The sequence below is a fragment of the Oncorhynchus keta genome, chromosome 1 (genome assembly GCF_023373465.1).
Source record: "Oncorhynchus keta strain PuntledgeMale-10-30-2019 chromosome 1, Oket_V2, whole genome shotgun sequence".
Taxonomy (NCBI): Eukaryota; Metazoa; Chordata; class Actinopteri; order Salmoniformes; family Salmonidae; genus Oncorhynchus; species Oncorhynchus keta.
The window spans coordinates 48,314,555-48,335,678 of NC_068421.1; the positions used below are offsets into that span (position 1 = coordinate 48,314,555).

The window sequence follows — 21,124 nt, forward strand, 5'->3', positions numbered from 1 at the left end:
GACTTTAAATCAAGTAGTATTTTACTGGGTGACTTTCACTTTTACTTGAGTAATTTTCTATGAAGTTATATTTACTTTTACTCAAGTATGACAATTGGGTACTTTTTACACCACTGACCTTTGGTCATGAAGTGCAGTGATTCCCAAATTTTTATAGTCCCATACCCCTTCAAACACTCAACCTCCAGCTGCGTACCCCCTCTAGCACCAGGGTCAGCGCACTCTCAAATGTTGATTTTTCCATCATTGTAAGCCTACCACACACACTATACGATACATTTATTAAACATAAGAATGAGTGTGAGTTTTTGTCACAATCCGGCTCATGGGAAGTGACGAAGAGCTCTTCTTACAGGACCAGGCCACAAATAATAAATAATTTTGCTCTTTATTTAAAAACATCTTACATATATTATTTGTTCATCGAAAATTATCAATAACTCACCACAGGTTAATGAAAAGGGTGTGCTTGAAAGGATGCACATAACTCTGCAATGTTGGGTTGTATTGGAGAGAGTCTCAGTCTTAAATAATTTTCCACACACAGTCTGAGCCTGTATTCAGTCTTCACGCTAGTGGGGGCCGAGAAACCACTCTCACTTAAGTACGTGGTTGCAAAGGGCATCAGTTTCTTAACAGCGCAATTTGCCAAGGCAGGATACGCTGTGCACAGCCCGATCCAGAAATCTGGCCGTGGCTTCTGACTTAAATTACATTTTCACAGAACCGCTTGTTGCAATTTTGCAATGGTTCAGATATCGGTAAGTGGACTGGAGGCAGGTTATGAAAGGGATAACGAATCCAGTTGTTTGTGTCATCCGTTTCGGGGAAGTACTTGCGTAATTGCGCACCCAACGCACTCAGGTGTTGCGCTATATATCATGTTTGACATTGTCTGTAAGCTTGAGTTCAATTGCACACAAAAAAATCATACAATGATGGAAAGACCTGTGTGTTAATCTTGTTAATACAGATAGAGAAGAGCTCAGACTTCTTAGCCTCAATTTTGTCCCGCATATTGAATATAGTTGAGGAGAGTCCCTGTAATCCTAGATTCAGATCATTCAGGCGAGAAAAAACATCACACAGATAGACCAGTCGTGTGAGAAACTCGTCATCATGCAAGCGGTCAGACAAGTGAAAATTATGGTCAGAACTTTAAGCTAGTCTCTCAATAAAAAAAACGTGTCAATACTTTGTCCCTTGATAATGTGGTAAACCGTTGGGTGTTGGGTTGATCGTGCAGAGATTAACACAGAGACAGGGAGGTTTTAGTCCGCAAACACAACTTTACTAGGCTATAAATTAAACATAACAAAGAAAATCATGTAGGTTTGGCTCAGTCCTTCTTCTCAGCTTTGGCTTTGTGTATCTCTCTCTCGGTCCTCTCCCGTGGTGTGCCACAGTGCTTCTTTTATGTGCCAAACTTCACGGCAGGTTGGCACTTCCCCTAATTACCTCCACTTTGAGCTATCCGTGTCGGGGTGCCCAGCTCGTGTATTCCCAACAGATGGAGCCAACATTGCATCACGTACCGCCCCTCAATTACCACCCCCGGGTTAGACCTCCTGGGATACCACAATAACCAGCACACTTCTTTCTGTATGTTGTAAAAGTGTTACATGGTCGCTGCCCATATCATTACAAAGTACAGATAATACACAAGAGTTCAGGGGCCTTGCTTTAACAAAGTTAACCATTTTCACTGTAGTGTCCAAAACATTCCAGTTTGGAATCAACAAAGTTAGAAACAATACCATAAATATTCACTTACCTTTGATGATCTTCATCAGAAGGCACTCCCAGGAATACCAGTTCGACAAAAAAAATGACTGATTTGTTCCATAAAGTTCCATCATTTATGTCCAAATAGCCACTTGTTGTTAGCGTGTTCAGCCCAGTAATCTATCTTCATGAGGCGTGAGCATTTCGTCCAGACAAAAATTCGAAAGGTTCCATTACAGTCCTTTAGAAACATGTCAAAATATAAATGGACTGTTTGAAATGTGAACAAATAAAAATAAATGAACCCTATAATTTCCTGGTCTAAAAAAAAAAAATGTGAACCACATTTTTATTTGGCGTACCCCCGATGGTATTGCGGTAACCCAGTTTGGGAATACCTGATGTACTGTATCTTGTCCACTCTCCACCAACTCAGAACGCAGACTAATGTTGATGACGTCTCCAGTTAAGTGCATCCTGGGTAATGTAGTTCAGGCCAAATATTCTCATGACAGGAAACAAGTAGGCTTCTGCATGTTGGATTTGTAGCTTTATAAAAAAAAAATCGAATTTACAAACATGCCCGAAGCAAATTGACATGTTAACATAAAGCTGCACAACATGATTTCAGTTAGTCAATGTCGAATTCAACAAGCCTCTTATCTATGGTGAATATTAGGACTGCAAATCCCTATAATAAAGGAGTGATGCATCAATCATACTGTGTATACTTGCAACTGACAATACATAGCCAACCTACCACAAAATGTTAGGCAAATTCATCTATTTATTAGAACCATCTATTTATGAGAATAACTCCTGACTAAGACACACTTAAATAATCCATCTCATTGCTGAAAGTTACAATTGTTATATTCCAGGGGTGCATTCTACATATACGCATACACAGCATTTTATCCAAACAATTCAAACTGTGCATGCGTACATTCTGTTTTATTTACACTCTGTAGTAAAGGCATGCTTTCCTCTTTTGCATGTGGTGCAGAAGTGGCTGGGTGGTATGCGCACGCGCAATAGTGCAGCTATTTTATAGCCACAGTGCGGCAGGAAAACCGTAACAAGCGAAGAAGAGCAGAGATTGAATAGTGGAGAAAAAAAGCTATCCAAAGGGGAACATGTAAAGGAAGGTGAAAGAACAAAGACTGAATAATGGGAATGTTTTTTCCTCTCTATCTGAAGAAAATATGCGTATTTCTCTTTGAGATTCAGAAATTGGTTGACAGCTATTCAGCGAGCTCCATTTCAAATGGTAGCAGCGGTATGGATGAAAAATACAAGGAGAGGCACTGCTTCCACGATTCATATTGACTCAAAGGAGTTAGACGATACCTTACCGATGGCTTGCAGTCAATTATCCATGTCTCCTCCAACGAATTGTAAATTGACGTAGGCATTGAAGGCTGCAAATCAAGTCAAGTTTGGTGCATTAAATTCCGTTGGTGGGATGTCATCGACTTCTATTGCTACATAGTAACCTTTGGGTTTCCGACGGCTGGTATTGATTGACACTCAGGGTGTTATAATGGGTGAAGTGACGGACGCAAAGGAATTAAAAAATACCTTTATTGTTCCCGCAATAAAGTCTTTTGATCGTTATGATTTTTCACGAGCAAAAATCTGCTGTAGCCTCACATGGCTAGTGGCCAAAGCATTTGTGACAGGTAGGTGGTTTAAAAATGTTTTTTTGTCAATAATTACCTTTGAATTGTTTTTCAAACACATTGGTCGACAATTTGGCTATTCTTCCCTGCGATATTATCGCTCAGCTATACATAACATCACACACAGACCATTCAAGCTTGCAATATATTTCTGTACAATTATTGTATGTATATTACAATATGTGTATGTACACTGTTGTACAATGGATGTGTATGTAGTATTTATATAAATATATGTTGAATCACTTTATTTAGAATACCCAAGAGGAGAATATCCTTCCATAACAAACACACATACATAATTCCCAAAGAGACCTATGCTAAGAAAAATAACTGTTGCATGATAATTTCCTATCTAGTTCAGTTGCAGTGGACTGTAAACATTAAGTTGTGAAGGGATGCCACAAATGATCTCATCAATCTCAACAGATTGTGGATGTCTCCTTGCTTGAGAGCTGTGACCCTGAGTATGACAGGCCCACTCCATAAAATCAAATCTAGATGGGCATAATGGAGTTACATTCATTATCACATGGTTATTGTTGTACCATGGTTATCAGTAAGCTTACAGTTGGCAAATGTGGCTCATATTACATAATAGTAATTAAATAGTACTGTTTCATATAGTTCAAAGTATTAGAAGAGTAATAGGAGTCACGTTTGGATAACCAATAGGTTCTTCAATAAAGACAACAGTTTTATTAATGTGGAGGTATGCCCAAATAAGTTATTTGTTATATAAACTCCAACCAGAAGCCAAAACCTCTGTCAATCTTTAGGGGGGCAGACAGACTGATGTGAATCATCGCAGCCCAAATGTTTTCCACCCCAGTCCGTTGCTGTAAACCATTGAGTCTCAATGGTCACTGAAGAAAAGAATAGAGAGCTTCTGACTCATCTGTGCGGCAAGGCCCAGCTCAATAATGTGGAATGTAGCTTTGAGCCGGTCAAGTTGTAGCCTGCTTAGGAGCTGGTATCCCGGACACAAATTGAGAGTAGCCCTGGACTAAAAGGCATGTTCAATAGTAGGAGATTCTGCACTGAAAGTGCATTTTAGGCTAGGCTTAATCTGTGTCTGGGAAAGTGGCCCTAGGGGTCTTTGCGATGCATTTTAGTTACTGCACCTTGAGTTTCATTCCAAGGCATGTGGTATTGCTATAAGCCTGGTAGTCTAGGGGACAATACCTGACTTTTGAAAGCAGTTATAACAGCACATGTTCTGATATAAAAGTAATTCCTATTGTATACTTCTTTGAGCTGTTTTGATCCTTGGTTTTGTTTTGTTTTGTTTTTGGTAATGCCAGCAGTTTGCCAGAGGCTCAGGATTGTGCTGTACTCAGTGTACTCAAGCCGACTGTTTACTAAATTGAAGGGCATATAGCGGATGCAGAGATTACTTTGATAGAGGTAACAAAGTAGTACAGTACACATCAGCTCACTGATGCTAGACAATTATATAATTGTGTTTTAAAGACAATACATTTTATTTAAACCTCCTGTTTTAGGCTGGATGATTCAATGTGTAGTTCATACATGCATGCATAATCTATGACCAGATTTACTGTTTTACCTCAATTAGAGTATCTGGAGCATCAGCATTTGTGGGTTCGATTACATGCTCAAAATGTCCAGAAACAAAGAACTTTCGTCTGCAACTCGACAGTCTATTCTTGTTCTGAGAAATGAAAGCTATTCCATGCGAGAAATTGCCAAAAAACTGAAGTTCTCGTACAATGCTGTGTACTACTTCCTTCACAGAACAGAAAGAATAGAAAGAGGAGTGGGAGGTCCCGGTGCACAACTGAGCAAGAGGACAAGTACATTAGAGTGTCTAGTTTGAGAAACAGATGCCTCACAAGTCCTCAACTGGCAGCTTTATTAAATAGTATCTGCAAAACACCAGTCTCAACGTCAACAGTGAAGAGGCGACTCCGGGTGCTGGGCAGAGTTCCTCTGTCCAGTGTCTGTGTTCTTTTGCCCATCATAATATTTTCTTTGTTTGTCCAGTGAGATATGGCTTTTTCTTTGCAACTTTGCCTAGAAGGCCAGCATCCCGGAGTTGCTTCGTCACTGTTGATGTTGAGACTGGTTGAAAATAACAACTAATTGGTAACACACTGTCATAACCATGTCATAATGTCATAACACCTGATATAACCTGGTTATAACACTGTCATGACACATATTTAGACCTGTTGTGCGATATATTACGGTATTTTATGTCCGATTTTGACTTCTACATAAGTGTCAAAACCCACAAAACCTTCTTATATAACATTTCTGTAAAACATTTTCTGAAATGTACATGAACATTTAAGCAAAATGTAACCTTTATTTAGGCAAGTCATTTACAATTAACTGCCTTGTTCAGGGGCAGAACAACAGATTTTTACCTTGTCAGCTCGGGGAGTCGATCCAGCAACCTTTCGGTTACTGGCCCACAATGCTCTAACCGCTAGGCTACCTGCCGCCCCAGATACATTAGAGTGTCAACACCCACAAAACCTACCACACAAGGCAAAACATTCCATTACACCACAGCCTACTTCTCAACAGTATGTTTATGTTATATAACATTTTCTGAAATGTTCCAAATTCAATTATCATTGTAATTGCTTCCACATTGATGTCAGACATGCACCTACCCCAATGCTCTTTTGACTGATGACTGACTTAAGGGCATGTACGTGATATGCCTATCTGGCTTATATGGTGGTCATAATGCTTCTTCGTGGTGTCCGAAAGTGCATTTTCTACAAGTTATAAAATATGATAGAAAAAAAACATGACTGTAAAAGAATGAATTACAACAACAACAAAGGATTTAAGAAAAACAAACTGTCACGTCTTGGTCTTAGTATTTTGTGTTTTCGTTTATTATTTGGTCAGGCCAGGGTGTGACATGGGTTTATTTTGTTGTATTTCGTATTGGGGTTTTGTAGTTATTGGGATTGCGGCTGAGTAGGGGTGTTGTATAGGCTTGGCTGCCTGAGGCAGTTCTCAATCAGTGTCAGGTGATTCTCGTTGTCTCTGATTGGGAACCGTATTTAGGTAGCCTGGGTATCACTTTGTATTTCGTGGGTGATTGTTTCTGTCTCTGTGTAGTTTCACCAGATAGGCTGTAATTAGGTTTCACGATCCGTTTTGTTGTTTTGTATCTGTATCAGTTATTTCATGTACCGCGATTCATTCATTAAAGACATGAGTAACCACCATGCTGCATTTCGGTCCGACTCTCTTTCAACAAACGAAGAACGCCGTTACACAAACTTTCAAATGAAAGGAAACTTCTTGGCAGGGAAAAAATACATTTGCATAAATGTGGGTTTTGATAGTATCATGTAGGTGTCATAACCAGCCATAAAATAACACAATATATGTCACAACAGGTGTAAATATATGGGTCATGACAGTGTTATGACCATATTATGATAAGTTAGGTCAGCTGTTATGACATATTTTGACATGGTTATGACCATGTCATAGTGTGTTATGACGCTGGGTGTCAAGTAGTGTTACCCTAATTTGCATATACATATAGGCAGAATTGAATACATTAGCATTAAATTACTCTCTATCCAATCAGCTCTTTCTAAGTTACCAAACCCAATAGAATTTGTAACCGCCCCCTCCCAATCTCCCATCAACTTTTTGGCTTTCTCCCAAAGATGTGCAACATTACTTATGATTGAGGAGAAAAATGTTTTGTGCCAAAATAGTATCCACCTGTTGTGAACATAAACATATATCACTTTAGAATTAACCAATGCATATTTATTTGAGAATAGGGGAAAGATTAAAAAAATGTTCAATTGATTTAGATATATGGATTTTTCGTGTTGGCTTTTTCTGAGTGGTGACTGTTTACTTTAATCTAATCAAACAAGAAAATGTTATATCCAATGAAGGGGAACACTTACTAGACCGTTTTCTCTTCTCTCTTTTCACGTAGTTGCCGTGTCAGTGCATTTAATCCCCATCGTTAAATCAACTTTGAAAAAACCTTTTAGTCCCATGTCTACGATTTCCAATTATATCCCCATCCTTTTGAGACATCGTGTCACACTTTTCCCCGATAGTAGAGTCCAAGAGAAAATGTGGTTTGCACAATTAATCATATGAATATAGTCTGTTTCTATTTGAAATCAATCAGTGAAGTGACAAGTAGTTGACATGTGGATTATCCACTTCTAGGCCAAATGAAAGCTGAACAGAGCTGCATTCTCAGGTGGGCGTGGTTTGAGCCTTGCTAGGTTGCGTGTAAAGCTTTAAGGTTTAGTTCATTAGGATCCCCATTAGCTACTGCACATGCAGCAGCTACTCTTCCTGGGGTCCACATACAACGTACAAATACATGAAAAAGTACAGAAAGTAATAGACAAGAACAACATTAAGACATTACATTACACTCAAAATCCAAAATACAATAATAGTTATGAATAGGAAAGATACCAAGCGAAAACAAAAATACTATTTACACACTATATACATATTCGTATTCTTATATATAGTACAGTTAAATGAGATCTTTAGAATAATCATGAAATCTGGAACAAATACATCCAGATGTCTGCTTTTGGGAGACTTGCGTGGAGTATAAGCCCTTCTAAAACCAATGTGCTTTGAAACTAGCACTGAACCTCAACAAGACATCTGTTTTGTATTCCTTTAAAGGTCCAATGCAGACATTTTTTTTATTTATTTTTTATCTCAATAGCAAATCATTTCTGGGTAACAATTAACTGTGATTGTTTTCAATTAAAATGATGAAAAATAGACTAAAATGGCTTCTTAGCAAAGAGTAATTTCTATAGCAAGTATTTTGCTATGACTGTCTGGGAGTGGTCTGAGTGGGGAAGAGAACTGAAAACCAGCTCTTATTGGCAGAGAGGTTTGGAACTCTCTTTCTTATTGGTCTATTAACTAATTTAATGCCTGGTGATGTCACCGTATTATTCCAACCACAGTTTAGAAATATATACGATATATACACAAAAGTATGTGGAACCTGTTCAAATGAGTGGATTCAGCAATTTAAGCCATACCCGTTGCTGACAGGTACAGTTGAATTCGGGAAGTTTACATACACTTAGGTTGGAGTCATTCAAATTTGTTTTTCAACCACTCCACAAATTTCATGTTAACAAACTATAGTTTTGGCAAGTCGGATAGGACATCTACTTTGTGCATGACACAGGTAATTTTTCCAACAATTGTTTACAGACAGATTATTTCACTTATATCACAATTCCAGTGGGTCAGAAGTTTACATACACTAAGTTGACTGTGCCTTTAAGCAGCTTGGAAAATTCCAGAAAATGATGTCATGGCTTTAGAAGCTTCTGATAGGCTAATTGACATCATTTGAGTCAATTGGAGGTGTACCTGTGGATGTATTTCAAGGCCTACCTTCAAACTCAGGGCCTCTTTGCTTGACCTCATGGGAAAATCAAAAGAAATCAGCCAAAACCTCAGAAAAACAATTGGAGACCTCCACAAGTCTGGTTCATCCTTGGGAGCAATTTCCAAATGCCTGAAGGTACCACGTTCATCTGTACAAACAATAGTACGCAAGTATAAACACCATGGGACCACGCAGCCGTCATACCGCTCAGGAAGGAGACATGTTCTGTCTCCTAGAGATGAACGTACTTTGGGGCGAAAAGTGCAAATCAATCCCAGAACAACAGCAAAGGACCTTGTGAAGATACTGGAGGAAACGGGTACAAAAGTTTCTATATCCACAGTCAAACGAGTCCTATATCGACATAACCTGAAAGGCCACTCAGCAAGGAAAAAGCCACTGCTCCAAAACCCACATAAAAAAAGCCAAACTACGGTTTGCGACTGCACATGGGGACAAAGATCGTATGTCCTCTGGTCTGATGAAACAAAATGGAACTGTTTGGCCATAATGACCATCGTTATGTTTGGAGGAAAAAGGGGGAGGCTTGCAAGCCAAGCCGATGAGCACCATCCCAACCATGAAGCACGGGGGTGGCAGCATCATGTTGTGGGGGTACTTTGCTGCAGGAGGGACTGGTGCACTTCACAAAATAGATGGCATCATGAGGGAGGACAATTATGTGGATATATTGAAGCAACATCTCAAGACCAAGTTACAGCTTGGTCGCAAATGGGTCTTCCAAATGGACATTGACCCCAAGCATACTTCCAAAGTTGTGGCAAAACATCTTAAGGACAACAAAGTCAAGGTATTGGAGTGGCCATCACAAAGCCCTGACCTCATCCTATAGAACATTTGTGGGTAGAACTGAAAAATTGTGTGCGAGCACAGAGGCCTAGAAACCTGACTCAGTTACACCAGCTCTGAGAGGAGGAATGGGCCAAAATTCATCCAACTTATTGTGGGAAGCTTGTGGAAGGCTACCCAAAATGTTTGACCCAAGTTAAACAATTTAAAGGCAATGCTACCAAATACTAATTGAGTGTATGTAAACTTCTGACCCACTGGGAATGTGATGAAAGAAATAAAACCTGAAAGAAATAATTCTCTCTACTATTATTCTGACATTTTACATTCTTAAAATAAAGCGGTGATCCTAACTGACCTAAAACAGGGAATTTTTACTAGGATTAAATGTCAGGAATTGTGAAAAATGGACTTCCAATGTATTTGGCTAAGGTGTATGTAAACTTCCGGCTTCAACTGTATGTAAAATCGAGCACCCAGCCGTGCAATCTCCATACACAAACATTGGCAGTAGAATGGACTTACTGAAGATCTCAGTGACTTTCAATGTGGCACCATCATAAGATGCCACCTTTCCAACAAGTCAGTTCGTCAAATTTCTGCCCTGAAAGAGCTGTCCCGGCCAACTGTAAGTGTTATTGTGAAGTGGAAACGTCTAGGAGCAACAACGGCTCAGCCATGAAGTGGTAAGCCACACAAGCTCACAGAACGGGACTGCCGAGTTCTGAAGCATGCAGCGTGTAAAAATCCTCTTTCCTCAGTTGCAACACTCACTACCGAGTTACAAACTGCCTCTGGAAGCAAAATAAATCAAAATCAGCACAATAAATCAAAATCAGCACAATAAATCAAAATCAGCACAATAATTTTTCGTCAGGAGCTTCATGAAATGGCATTCCATGACCAAGCAGCCGCACACAAGCCTAAGATTCCCATGCACAATGCCAAGCGTTGGCTGGAGTGGTGTAAAACTCTCCTCCATTGGACTATTGAGCAGTGGAAACGGGTTCTCTGGAGTGATGAATCACACTTCACAATCTGGCAATCCGACGGATGAATCTGGGTTTGGCAGATGCTAGTATAACACTACCTGCCCTAATGCATAGTGCCAACTGTAAAGTTTGGTGGAGGAGTAATAATAGTCTGGGGCTGTTTTTCATTGTTCGGCCTAAGTCAGTCCCCTTAGTTCCAGTGAAGGGAAATCTTAACGCTACAGCATACAATGACATTCTAGACGATTCTGTGCTTCCAACTTTGTGGCAACAGTTTGGGGATAGCCTTTTCCTGTTTCAGCATGACAGAAGGCGTAGTCCATAAGAAATGTTTTTTTTTGTGATCGGTGTGGAAGAACTTGACTGGCCTGAACAGAGCCCTGACCTCAACCCCATCAAACACCTTTGGGGTGAATTGGAACACCGACTGCGATCTGGGCCTAATCACCCAACATCAGTGCCCGACCTCACTAATGCTCTTGTGGCTGAATGGAAGCAAGTCACCGCGGCAATGTTCCAACATATAGAGTGGAGGCTGTTATCGCAGCAAAGGGGGGACCAACTCCATATTAATCCCCATGATTTTGGAATGAGATTTTCAAAGTGCAGGTGTCCACATACTTGAATGTCATGTAGTGTGTGTGTGTGTGTGTGTATATATTTATATATAATTCGTTTTGGACTTCACTGGGTCTTTAACTAACCAAATGATAATATTATCTAGCTGGTATTCATAAAGATCAACATCTGAAGATCTACATCTAGCATAAAAGAACAGTCAAACATTTCCTCATAAAGGAATGTACCACTTAATATGCAACCTTATTATGTATTTTTAGTGACACATCCTTTTAACTAGTTTCCCCAAATGTTCTGACCAATTTGATTCAAGCTGCAGACAGAATATTCTACTGCAGTGCCAGTGAGCAGATTATGTTTTGCTGCTCTAATATTAGAGAATACAGTACATGAACTTCTAACCAGATCCTCCATGTATTTTTAATTAGGTCTGAATGAAATGGGATGATTCCATAAATACGGTCTCTTTCGTTCCCAGAGGTAGAGAGGCAGAGCTGGTATTCAGATCCCAGGGAACACTGCTCAAGGCTCAGAATACTTTCAGGCACATAAGCAATTAAACACATTAACACACACACACGAACACACACAAACACACATACACATTGAAATTAATCTGGAGTTTGGAATAGGATTTTTTTCTCTCTCAGATTTTGGTGTTGTACTGAGGTTTGATTGCAATGGTAACCTGTGTGGAACATAATAAGGCAGTTCTCCTCACTAATTGCATTGTACCAACCAAGGTTAGAGAGGCGAGAGACCTGAGGACTTGACTCAAACGTAACCTGTTAGATTTGGGACTCGACTCGAAGTCGGCCTCAGTGACTTGATACTTGTTTCCGACTTGCTTAAAATGGACCTATTGACAGGTATGGATTTCCTTTTGGTGTTTTTCTTTGCCTCTTTGTGAATGCTACTGTTTACTATCTTATCTGGGTCCTCTTTGAAGGGCAAGCCCAGTGAGAGAGGAGTAGGCTATCCCTTATCAATGTAGAGTCTTTGATCAAGGGGTGCATTATTGTGTAATCGTCTCGAAGAGCTCTAGCCCCATCACTAAACCTAACCTGGGGTGTGCTCAGCATAAATTTGCTATGTAGAACAACAAAAATGCCTCTGACATCTAGAATAAAGAATTACGTTGGCTCTATTCATAGCATTTCTATCTGCAACGTTCCAAAACGTTTTTGTACTGAACATGGCCCTGTCCTCACCTCTGTCGGAGCCACGCCCACCATCCCTCCAATTATTCCTTTGTTCTGTTGCGTTCTCCTCAAGGCGTAGGTCAAAGTTGCCCCAAATGTAACCACTGATACCAGTTCAGATGTATTCTTCATCCACATAATGGTTTAGGTGAGGATTATTGATAGGGTAATCTGATCCTAGATCTGCGGTTAATAGAAATGTATACCTCTAGGACCCTTTGGTGACCTTGTCTTTGATCAGATAACGCTGCTGACTTGGCCTGTCTGAAATGATTCGCTGAGTGGTGTGAGGGTGGGATGAGCAGTGTGAAGCTGCGAAAGCCTCTGTCACCGTGGCTTCACACCCTCGTCATAACGAACACCCATCTGCTCCTTCTGATATGGGTGTGTTGCATATCCGGAGATCGGTCTGTGTGTGTATGCATGTGTCTGTGTGTGTGGGAGCGTTACCCCATGTAGCATTACAGGGTTGGGGTCAATCTCCTTTTAACCACACTTTGTTTGTTCTAATGTGCAGCCACTTGAGCGGTGTGAAAATCTGGTTATTTTCGTAGCTGTTTGAGCAATCTCAGTCTCTCTGGTTTTTATACCTTCCCCATTTTCTCAACACCCTGTAAGTCTGACAATAAGGAGCTGAATTATTGAAATCAGGCCCACTCGTATCTGTCAGCTCGTGTGCGCCCGCCCCCACAAATGCGCACACACTCTCTTATGTTATCCGTCTCTCTCCCTTTGATAAAGCAGACTGAGGGAAGCTCCCTGGGAGCTAGAGAGATATGGAGTGCACATGAATCGATCGGGTTCCTCTCCTACTGTAGTTTCCATGGTAACGCACCGTGTGCTCCATCCTATGGAGATCACGCCCATGTCTTTGGATGAGGAAAGAATGAAGTAGACTTGCCAGAGTTAAACACTGAGTTACCATCAGTCATGTAGTGAAATATCAAACCTTCAAATAACCCTTTCAAACGTGCTGATCTTCTAGATTCACTAATTGGTTGATTCTCATCATATCAGGAATGTGACAAAAATGCAGTAGGAGGTAATATGAGGTGGTGTAGGCTGACCTTCCACTGTGTTTAGGCCTGCATGCTTTTAAACTGAAGCTCCTCCCCTCTATCATTCCTTACTTTCTCTCTCACATACTGTTAAGTGTTAATGAATTAAAATTGACTTTGGTACAAACTGCGTATTCATATTCATCGTTTTGAACCGTTCTCCCTCTCTCTCCTATGCAGACAGTGTGCCAGCCGACCTGAAGGAGCCCTTCTACACAGACCAGTATGATCAGGAGCACCTGAAGCCTCCAGTGGCCAACCTGCTGCTGTCTGCTGATCTCTACTGTAGAGCCGGGAGCCTCATCCTGAAGAATGACGCCGCCAAGCCCCTGGTTGGCCACGATGATGTCTTCCAGGCCCTGGCTCAGAAGGGCCTCTACATCACAGACCAGGAGAGGCTGGTCACAGAGCGTGACCTCCGCAAGAGGCCCATACAGATGGTAAGAAAGAGGTGTTCGATTGATGGTTTGGGGGTGGGGGATAATGGCTAGGTGGCCATCTTTGTTTTGGTTGTGGGTACAGCTACTGTGGATTTCTTTCACATCAGATAAAATCAAATCAAGCTTTATTTATACAGCACTTTTCAGACATGGAATGCAACACAATGTGCTTTTACAGGAAAAAATAAATAAAAATATTTACTACACAACAAACATAAGAGGAACTGAATGACTAAAAAGGCGCCCTAACATGCTGACCACACCGCCCGCGTTGCGCCCACACTGCTCACGCGCGTCAACAACCGTCTGAGTAGCCATGTGCTAAAATAGAACTTGGTTCTATTTGTGACACTTGACGCACTGCAAGTCGCGCCTCTCCCATCTCCTCATTGGATTTTAGGAGCATGTACCCATGTGGGTGATTGAAAGAGGAACTGACGTCCCAGGTCCAGTCGGTTTGGGTTAAAATAACAACACAATGTTTATATCCCAGGACAAATTAGCTAGCAACAGCAAGCTAGCTAGCTAGCTAGCTAAATTGCCATAAATGTTTAATGCTTTTCGACCTGTCCCCAAATTAATATATTTGGTTCAGAGTTCGTTTTGATATTTCAACCTGCATGTCCTGATCATGTGGTGTGGGTGGACAAAAATCAACATGCGCGATGGCGCACTCACTCTGTGGGGTCAGCTTGTAAGGGAAAGAAAAGTGTGTGCACGGGTGTGCACGCGTCTTTTTCTATCTTCCACTCTCCCTTTTGTCTCTTTGTTTTCTCAGTGTGTGATCTCAATCTACAGGGTTTAATTGACAGGGGTTCCCTTCCATAACGAATCAGTACACCATCATAAGCATTAGAATGGGAATGTGGGTATCCCCCTAATCATTTCAAATCCAGACCCACTATTTTTACGGTCCTCTCCAGAGTCTATATGGAATTTTAACCCTGTCTGACTGTCAGTGTTTTTCTCCCTGTCCCCAGTACTGTGGCTGTCTTTTTGTCCATCCACCCATATTCTCTCTAATGCTCTTTTCTCTGTATTCCCTTCTTTTATCTTTCGGTATCTTTCTCCCACTTTCTCCCTCAGTTCTCTCTCTAAGGTTCAGGTCAAAAGTAGTGCACTATTTTGGGAAGGTGCCATTTGTGATTCAGATTCTATGTTGCTTCTTATTGTGATGCTTTGTCGAGGCACTACAGAAGTGACTAGGCTAGGCTGCTTTGAAAAGGCACTACAGAAGTGACTAGGCTAGGCTGCTTTGTCGAGGCACTACAGAGGTGACTAGGCTAGGCTGCTTTGTCGAGGCACTACAGAAGTGACTAGGCTAGGCTGTTTTGTCGAGGCACTACAGAAGTGACTAGGCTAGGCTGCTTTGTCGAGGCACTACAGAGGTGACTAGGCTAGGCTGCTTTGTGAGGCACTACAGAAGTGACTAGGCTAGACTGCTTTGTCAAGGCACTACAGAAGTGACTAGGCTAGGCTGCTTTGTCAAGGCACTACAGAAGTGACTAGGCTAGGCTGCTTTGTCAAGGCACTACAGAAGTGACTAGGCTAGGCTGCTTTGTCGAGGCACTACAGAAGTGACTAGGCTAGACTGCTTTGTCGAGGCACTACAGAGGTGACTAGGCTAGGCTGCTTTGTCGAGGCACTACAGAGGTGACTAGGCTAGGCTGCTTTGTGAGGCACTACAGAAGTGACTAGGCTAGACTGCTTTGTCAAGGCACTACAGAAGTGACTAGGCTAGGCTGCTTTGTCGAGGCACTACAGAAGTGACTATCCCATCATTGGATGGTTCGGTAGTTGGGTTTCCCAAGGGACTCAATATGTCAGCATAGCTGACTTAAGTTGTAAATATAGAAAAAACGAGTTGCCTGGTCGTGTGTATGGATCTTTCAAATCTTGTCATTTTCTCAAACCATTACTGTCCATGATATCGGTAAGGGTACAGATTCCACATTTGGACCATTAGGGGGGATGCAAAAGGCCACCCTCCTGATCGCAAGGTATTATTGTGAAATATTGGACTATGGGCATGCCATTTTGATTCCCAGTTTCATTGTTTATACATTTTGAACCAAATATAAATTGTTTACATTGTTGAAGGGGTATATTAGTGAAGGCCACCTATTCCAGGCCAATAGGAGACACCATACAGTACCTTTGGAAAGTATTCAGAGCCCTTGACTTGTTCCACATTTTGTTAGGTTACAGGCTTATTCTAAAATGTATTAAAATATTTTTTTCCCCTCGTCAATCTAGGCACAATACCCCATAATGACAAAGCAAAAACATGTTTTTAGGAATGCTTGCAAATAAATAAATAAATAAACTGATATCACATTTACATAAGTATTCAGACCCTTTACTCAGTTCTTTGTTGAAGCACCTTTGGCAGCGATTACAGCCTAGAGTCTTCTTTGGTATGACTTTACAAGCTTGGCACACCTGTATTTGGGGAATTTGTCCCATTTTTCTCTGCAGATCCTCTCAAGCTCTCTCAGGTTGGATGGGGAGTGTCGCTGCACAGCTATTTTCAGGTCTCTCCAGAGATGTTCAATCGGGTTCAAGTCCGGGCTTCAAGAGACTTGTCCTGAAGCCACTCCTGCATTGTCTTGGCTGTGTGCTTAGGATCATGGTCCAGTTGGAAGATGAACCTTCACCCCAGTCTGAGGTCCTGAGTGCTCCGTTGCAGGTTTACATCGTGATTCCCTGTACTTTGCTTTGTTCATCTTTGCCTCGATCCTCATTCATATATCTTTATGTACATATTCTTTATCCCTTTACACTTGTGTGTATAAGGTAGTAGTTTTGGAATTGTTAGGTTAGATTACTCGTTGGTTATTACTGCATTGTCGGAACTAGAAGCACAAGCATTTCGCTACACTCGCATTAACATCTACTAACCATGTGTATGTGACAAATACATTTGATTTGATTTGATTAGTCTCCCACTCCCTGCCGCTGAAAACCACCCCACAGTATGATGCTGCCACCACCATGCTTCACTGTAGGGATGGTGCTAGGTTTCCTCCAGACGTGACGCTTGGTTTCAGGCAAAATAGATCAATCTGGTTTCATCAGACCAGAGAAATGTGTTTGTCATGGTCTGAGAGTCTTTAGGTACATTTTGGCAAACTTCAAGCGGGCTGTCATGTGCCTTTTACTGAGGAGTGGCTTCTGTCTGGCCACTCTATCATAAAGGCCTGATTGGTGGAGTGCTGTAGAGATGGTTGTCCTTCTGGAAGGTTCTCCCATCTCCACAGAGAAACTCTAGAGCTCTTTCAGAGTGACCATCTGGTTCTTGGTCACCTCCCCGACCAAGGCCCTTCTCCCCCGATTGCTCAGTTTGTCCGGGCGGCCAGCTCTAGGAAGAGTCTTGGTGGTTCCAAACTTCTTCCATTTAAGAATTATGGAGGCCACTGTGTTTTTGAGGACCTTCAATGGTGCAGACATTTTTTGGTACCCTTCCCCAGGTCTGTGCCTCGCCACAGTCCTGTCTTGGAGCTCTACAATTCCTTCGACCTCATGGCTTGGTTTTTGCTCAGACATGCACTGTCAACTGTGGGACCTAATATAGACAGGTGTGTGCCTTTTCCAAATCATATCCAACCAATTGAATTTACCACAGGTGGACTCCAATCATGTTGTAAAAAACTCTCAAGGATGATCAATGGTGAGTTCAATTTCGAGTCTCATAGCAAAGGGTCTAAATACTTATGTAAAATAAGGTATTTCTGTGCCAAAAAAAAAATGTTTTGGCAACATTTTAAGTCATGGACAAACCTGTGGTACCATCCAGCCGTACCCAGGAAGCGCTGAACAGCCTTGAGGGATGTGGGAATTGGGAATTCCTGCACTGCTGCTTCTTTGGCTGGATCTGCATGGATACCTTCAGCATTAACCACATGACCAAGGAACTTGAGTTCTGGCAAACAGAAATTACACTTCTTCAAGTTCAGGGTCATACCTGCAGCATTTAGTCTGTTGAAGACGGACAGTATGTCTTGCAAATGATCCGTGACAGAGGAGGAGTAGATTTTTTATTTTATTTTTCCTTTATTTAACTAGGAAAGTCAGTTAACCTGTTAAGTCGACCCTCTACTTTTTCGAACATTCTGTTAAAAATCGCACAACATTTCAGCGCCCTGCTACTCAGGCCAGGAATATAGTATATGCATATGATTAGTATGTGTGGATAGAAAACACTTAGACGTTTATAAAACTGGTTAAATCACGGCTGTGACTATAACAGAACGTGCGTTTCATCGAAAAGTGCAGGAAAATCTGATCACTGAAAATGGAAATAAATATCCATCCGCGACTTCAAGGAATTGTTCAAAGTGAACCGAATTAAATGAGGCCGAGGTTGCAGTGCCTACAGCTTCCACACGTTGTCTAGAGTCTTGTCATTTGATTCAGCTTTGATTCTTGGTCTAACCGAATCAAGGGAATCGATTCCCTCCGGTCTCCGACCGGATGTTTTGGTCGAGCTCTTTCCAAGACATTTTTTCGAGACAGACACCTATAGAATTGACATCGCCTCCTGATGAATTTTATCGCTTATTAACGTGTACTAATACCTAAAGTTGCATTACAAAAGTATTTCGAAGTGTTTTGTGAAAGTTTATCGTCGACTTTTTAAATTTTAAAAAATGACGTTACGTTATGTTATAAGATGCTATTTTTTTTCGTTGATCACACAGTCTTCATAGATCGATATCTAGGCTATATATGGACCGATTTAATCGAAAAAAAGACCCAATATTGATTATGGGACATCTAGGAGTGTTAACAAAGAAGATGGTCAAAGGTAATGAATGTTTTAGATTTTATTTGTGCGGTTTGTGTAGCGCCGACTATGCTAATTATTTTGTTTACGTCCCCTGCGGGTCTTTTGGGGTGTTACATGCTATCAGATAATAGCTTCTCATGCTTTCGCCGAAAAGCATTTTAAAAATCTGACTCGTTGCCTGGATTCACAACGAGTGTAGCTTTAATTCAATACCCTGCATGTGTATTTTAATGAACGTTTGAGTTTTAACGAGTGCTATTAGCATTTAGCGTAGCGCATTTGCATTTCCAGATGTCTAGATGGGACGCCTGCGTGCCAGGTAGGAGCAAGAGGTTAACCACTTCCGGTTGCTCCAGGAAGCTTAGAATCGACACAGGTAGACCTCATAGTGGTCTGATGGACTGTCATAGAAGACAGCTTCATAAGGCATTCATAACCCACATAGGCTTCAGGTTGAATTTAGAGGTGCAGGCAATGTATTCCTATGGGGAGAGAAGTCAATGCAAACCGTTTGAAGTAAACACCTTATTTTAACTGTTAAGGGTTAATGCCACACGGTCAAGGTTAGGCTTGCACGGATCGGGAGGACCTTAGGAACGTACCTGAGGTCGAATTGTGCTTCTCACCCTAACGGTTCTCTCACTGTCACCCAAAAGCAAATGACGTTGTGGGGCAGGCTTCATTTTGGGCCTACTTTTCTAATGGTCGCTGCGCTTAGACCGAGCGAGCTAGTCAACACATATCCTCATTGGGGTATGCTGTTACAGAATCCTGAGTTTTAATTCTTTACTTTTAGAATTGACTGATTTACACAGGGTTGAATGCACTATGTCTATCAAACTGCAGGCAGGGTATGGATATACACTTTTAGGGTGATTTTAACCACTTCCGGTTGGTCCAGGAAGCTTAGAATCAACACAGGTAGACCTCATACTGGCCTGATGGACTGTTACCAAAGACAGGTTCATACGGCATTCATAACCCATATAGGCTTCAGGTTGAATTTAGAGGTGCAGGCAATGTATTCCTATGGGGAGAGAAGTCAATGCAAACTCTTTGAAGTAAACACCTTCTTTTAACTATTAAGGGTTAATGCCACACGGTCAAGGTTAGGCTTGCACGGATCGGGAGGACCTTGGGAACGTAAAAGAGGTCGAATTGTGCTTCTCACCCTCACGGTTCTCTCTCTGTCACCCAAAAGCAAATGACGTTGTGGGGCAGGCTTCATTTTGGGCCTACTTTTCTAATGGTCGCTGCGCTTAGACCGAGCGAGCTACGGTCAAGCGGGATATCTCGTTGAACTCGGCACGGCCTAGAGATTATGGTAATGCCATTGCCTGCTCTCTGTGTCTTTAAGCACCGCACTTTTTAACTCCATCCTTGCTGTGTGTGCGTGTGAGAGCTTTTCTTTGACATCTGTTGGGAGAAATGACTGATTTACAGTTCATGAGGGTTACCTAGTCACACATATGAAGTTTAGGAAAGATGTGACTTTTTTAACCCTTCAAAACAGACAGTGTGACCCAATTAAAGGCACTTCCGGTTGGCACAGGAAGCTATAAGTAAACACATGTCTTGATTGACATAAAACTCAGGATTCTGTAAGTTTCTAAGTCTTTAAGTTAAGAATTGACTGATCTACGATCTACACAGGGTTGAATGTAGTCATTTGAATGTAGTCAGTTGAATTTAGGGGTGCAGGCAATGTATTCCTATGGGGAGAGAAGTCAATGCAAACTCTTTGAAGTAAACACCTTCTTTTAACCTTCTTTTTGGGACACCTGGAACCATCACGTGACAAAAACCTCCAGGGGACCATGACACAACGTCCCAAGAATGTCCAGGTGGCCATGACACAGCGTCTCAGGAACGTCCTAAAAACGTCTCCAGGGATGTCCCAGGGGCAAACTGGGAAATAGACAAAAACTTCCAGGGGACCATGACACAACGTCCCAAGAACGTGCTAAAACGTCCTCTGCGACATCCCAGGGAGAAACCGGCAACTAGACAACACCTTCAGGGGACTGTTCAGAACAAATAAGCAATTCTGAAATTGTAGTCCCGCGGAAATCCCCATTCTCTACTGATTGAATAGTGGAAACACATCAATCCACAGCAGTCCAAAAGACTGACTCACCTGTATTGTTGTCTACCGGTACGTACTGTGGAGACATTGTAATGTGTATAGATTGCAAAGGTGTGTGGCTGCAGCATTGAAATGTCAACTCAGGAGATTGAGCAGCATCTGTTATTTAAGTAAGAGTCTATTTAAAGATTGTCTGTGTGGAGAGCTGAAGGCAAGGATCTGTCACCACAAGTGTGAAAATGTTTTTAAAGGGATAGTTTTCCTAATGTTTTACCCAGGGGACAGTTTTTTTTATACAACAGAGGAATAAAGAAAGAGACAAATATATTTGTAATCCAGTTTACTTGGTTGTGTATT

At 41.5% G+C, this 21,124-nt stretch overlaps 1 protein-coding gene across 7 annotated transcripts in view; it reads left to right on the forward strand.

The window, feature by feature from the left end:
• Positions 1-2,747: 2,747 nt before the first annotated feature.
• Positions 2,748-21,124, forward strand: part of camsap2a (calmodulin regulated spectrin-associated protein family, member 2a) — a 76,033-nt gene continuing 57,656 nt past the window's right edge. For 3 of the 7 annotated variants that reach the window (XM_052526392.1, XM_052526402.1, XM_035774599.2), the window contains exons 1-2: positions 2,749-3,407; positions 13,633-13,892. In XM_052526392.1, coding sequence (XP_052382352.1) covers positions 3,269-3,407; positions 13,633-13,892 — 399 coding nt within the window. In that variant the 5' untranslated portion in view covers positions 2,749-3,268. Of the gene's footprint in view, positions 3,408-13,632; positions 13,893-21,124 lie in introns of all 7 variants that reach the window. The other 4 variants (XM_052526394.1, XM_052526395.1, XM_052526396.1 and 1 more) reach the window with 4 other exon arrangements.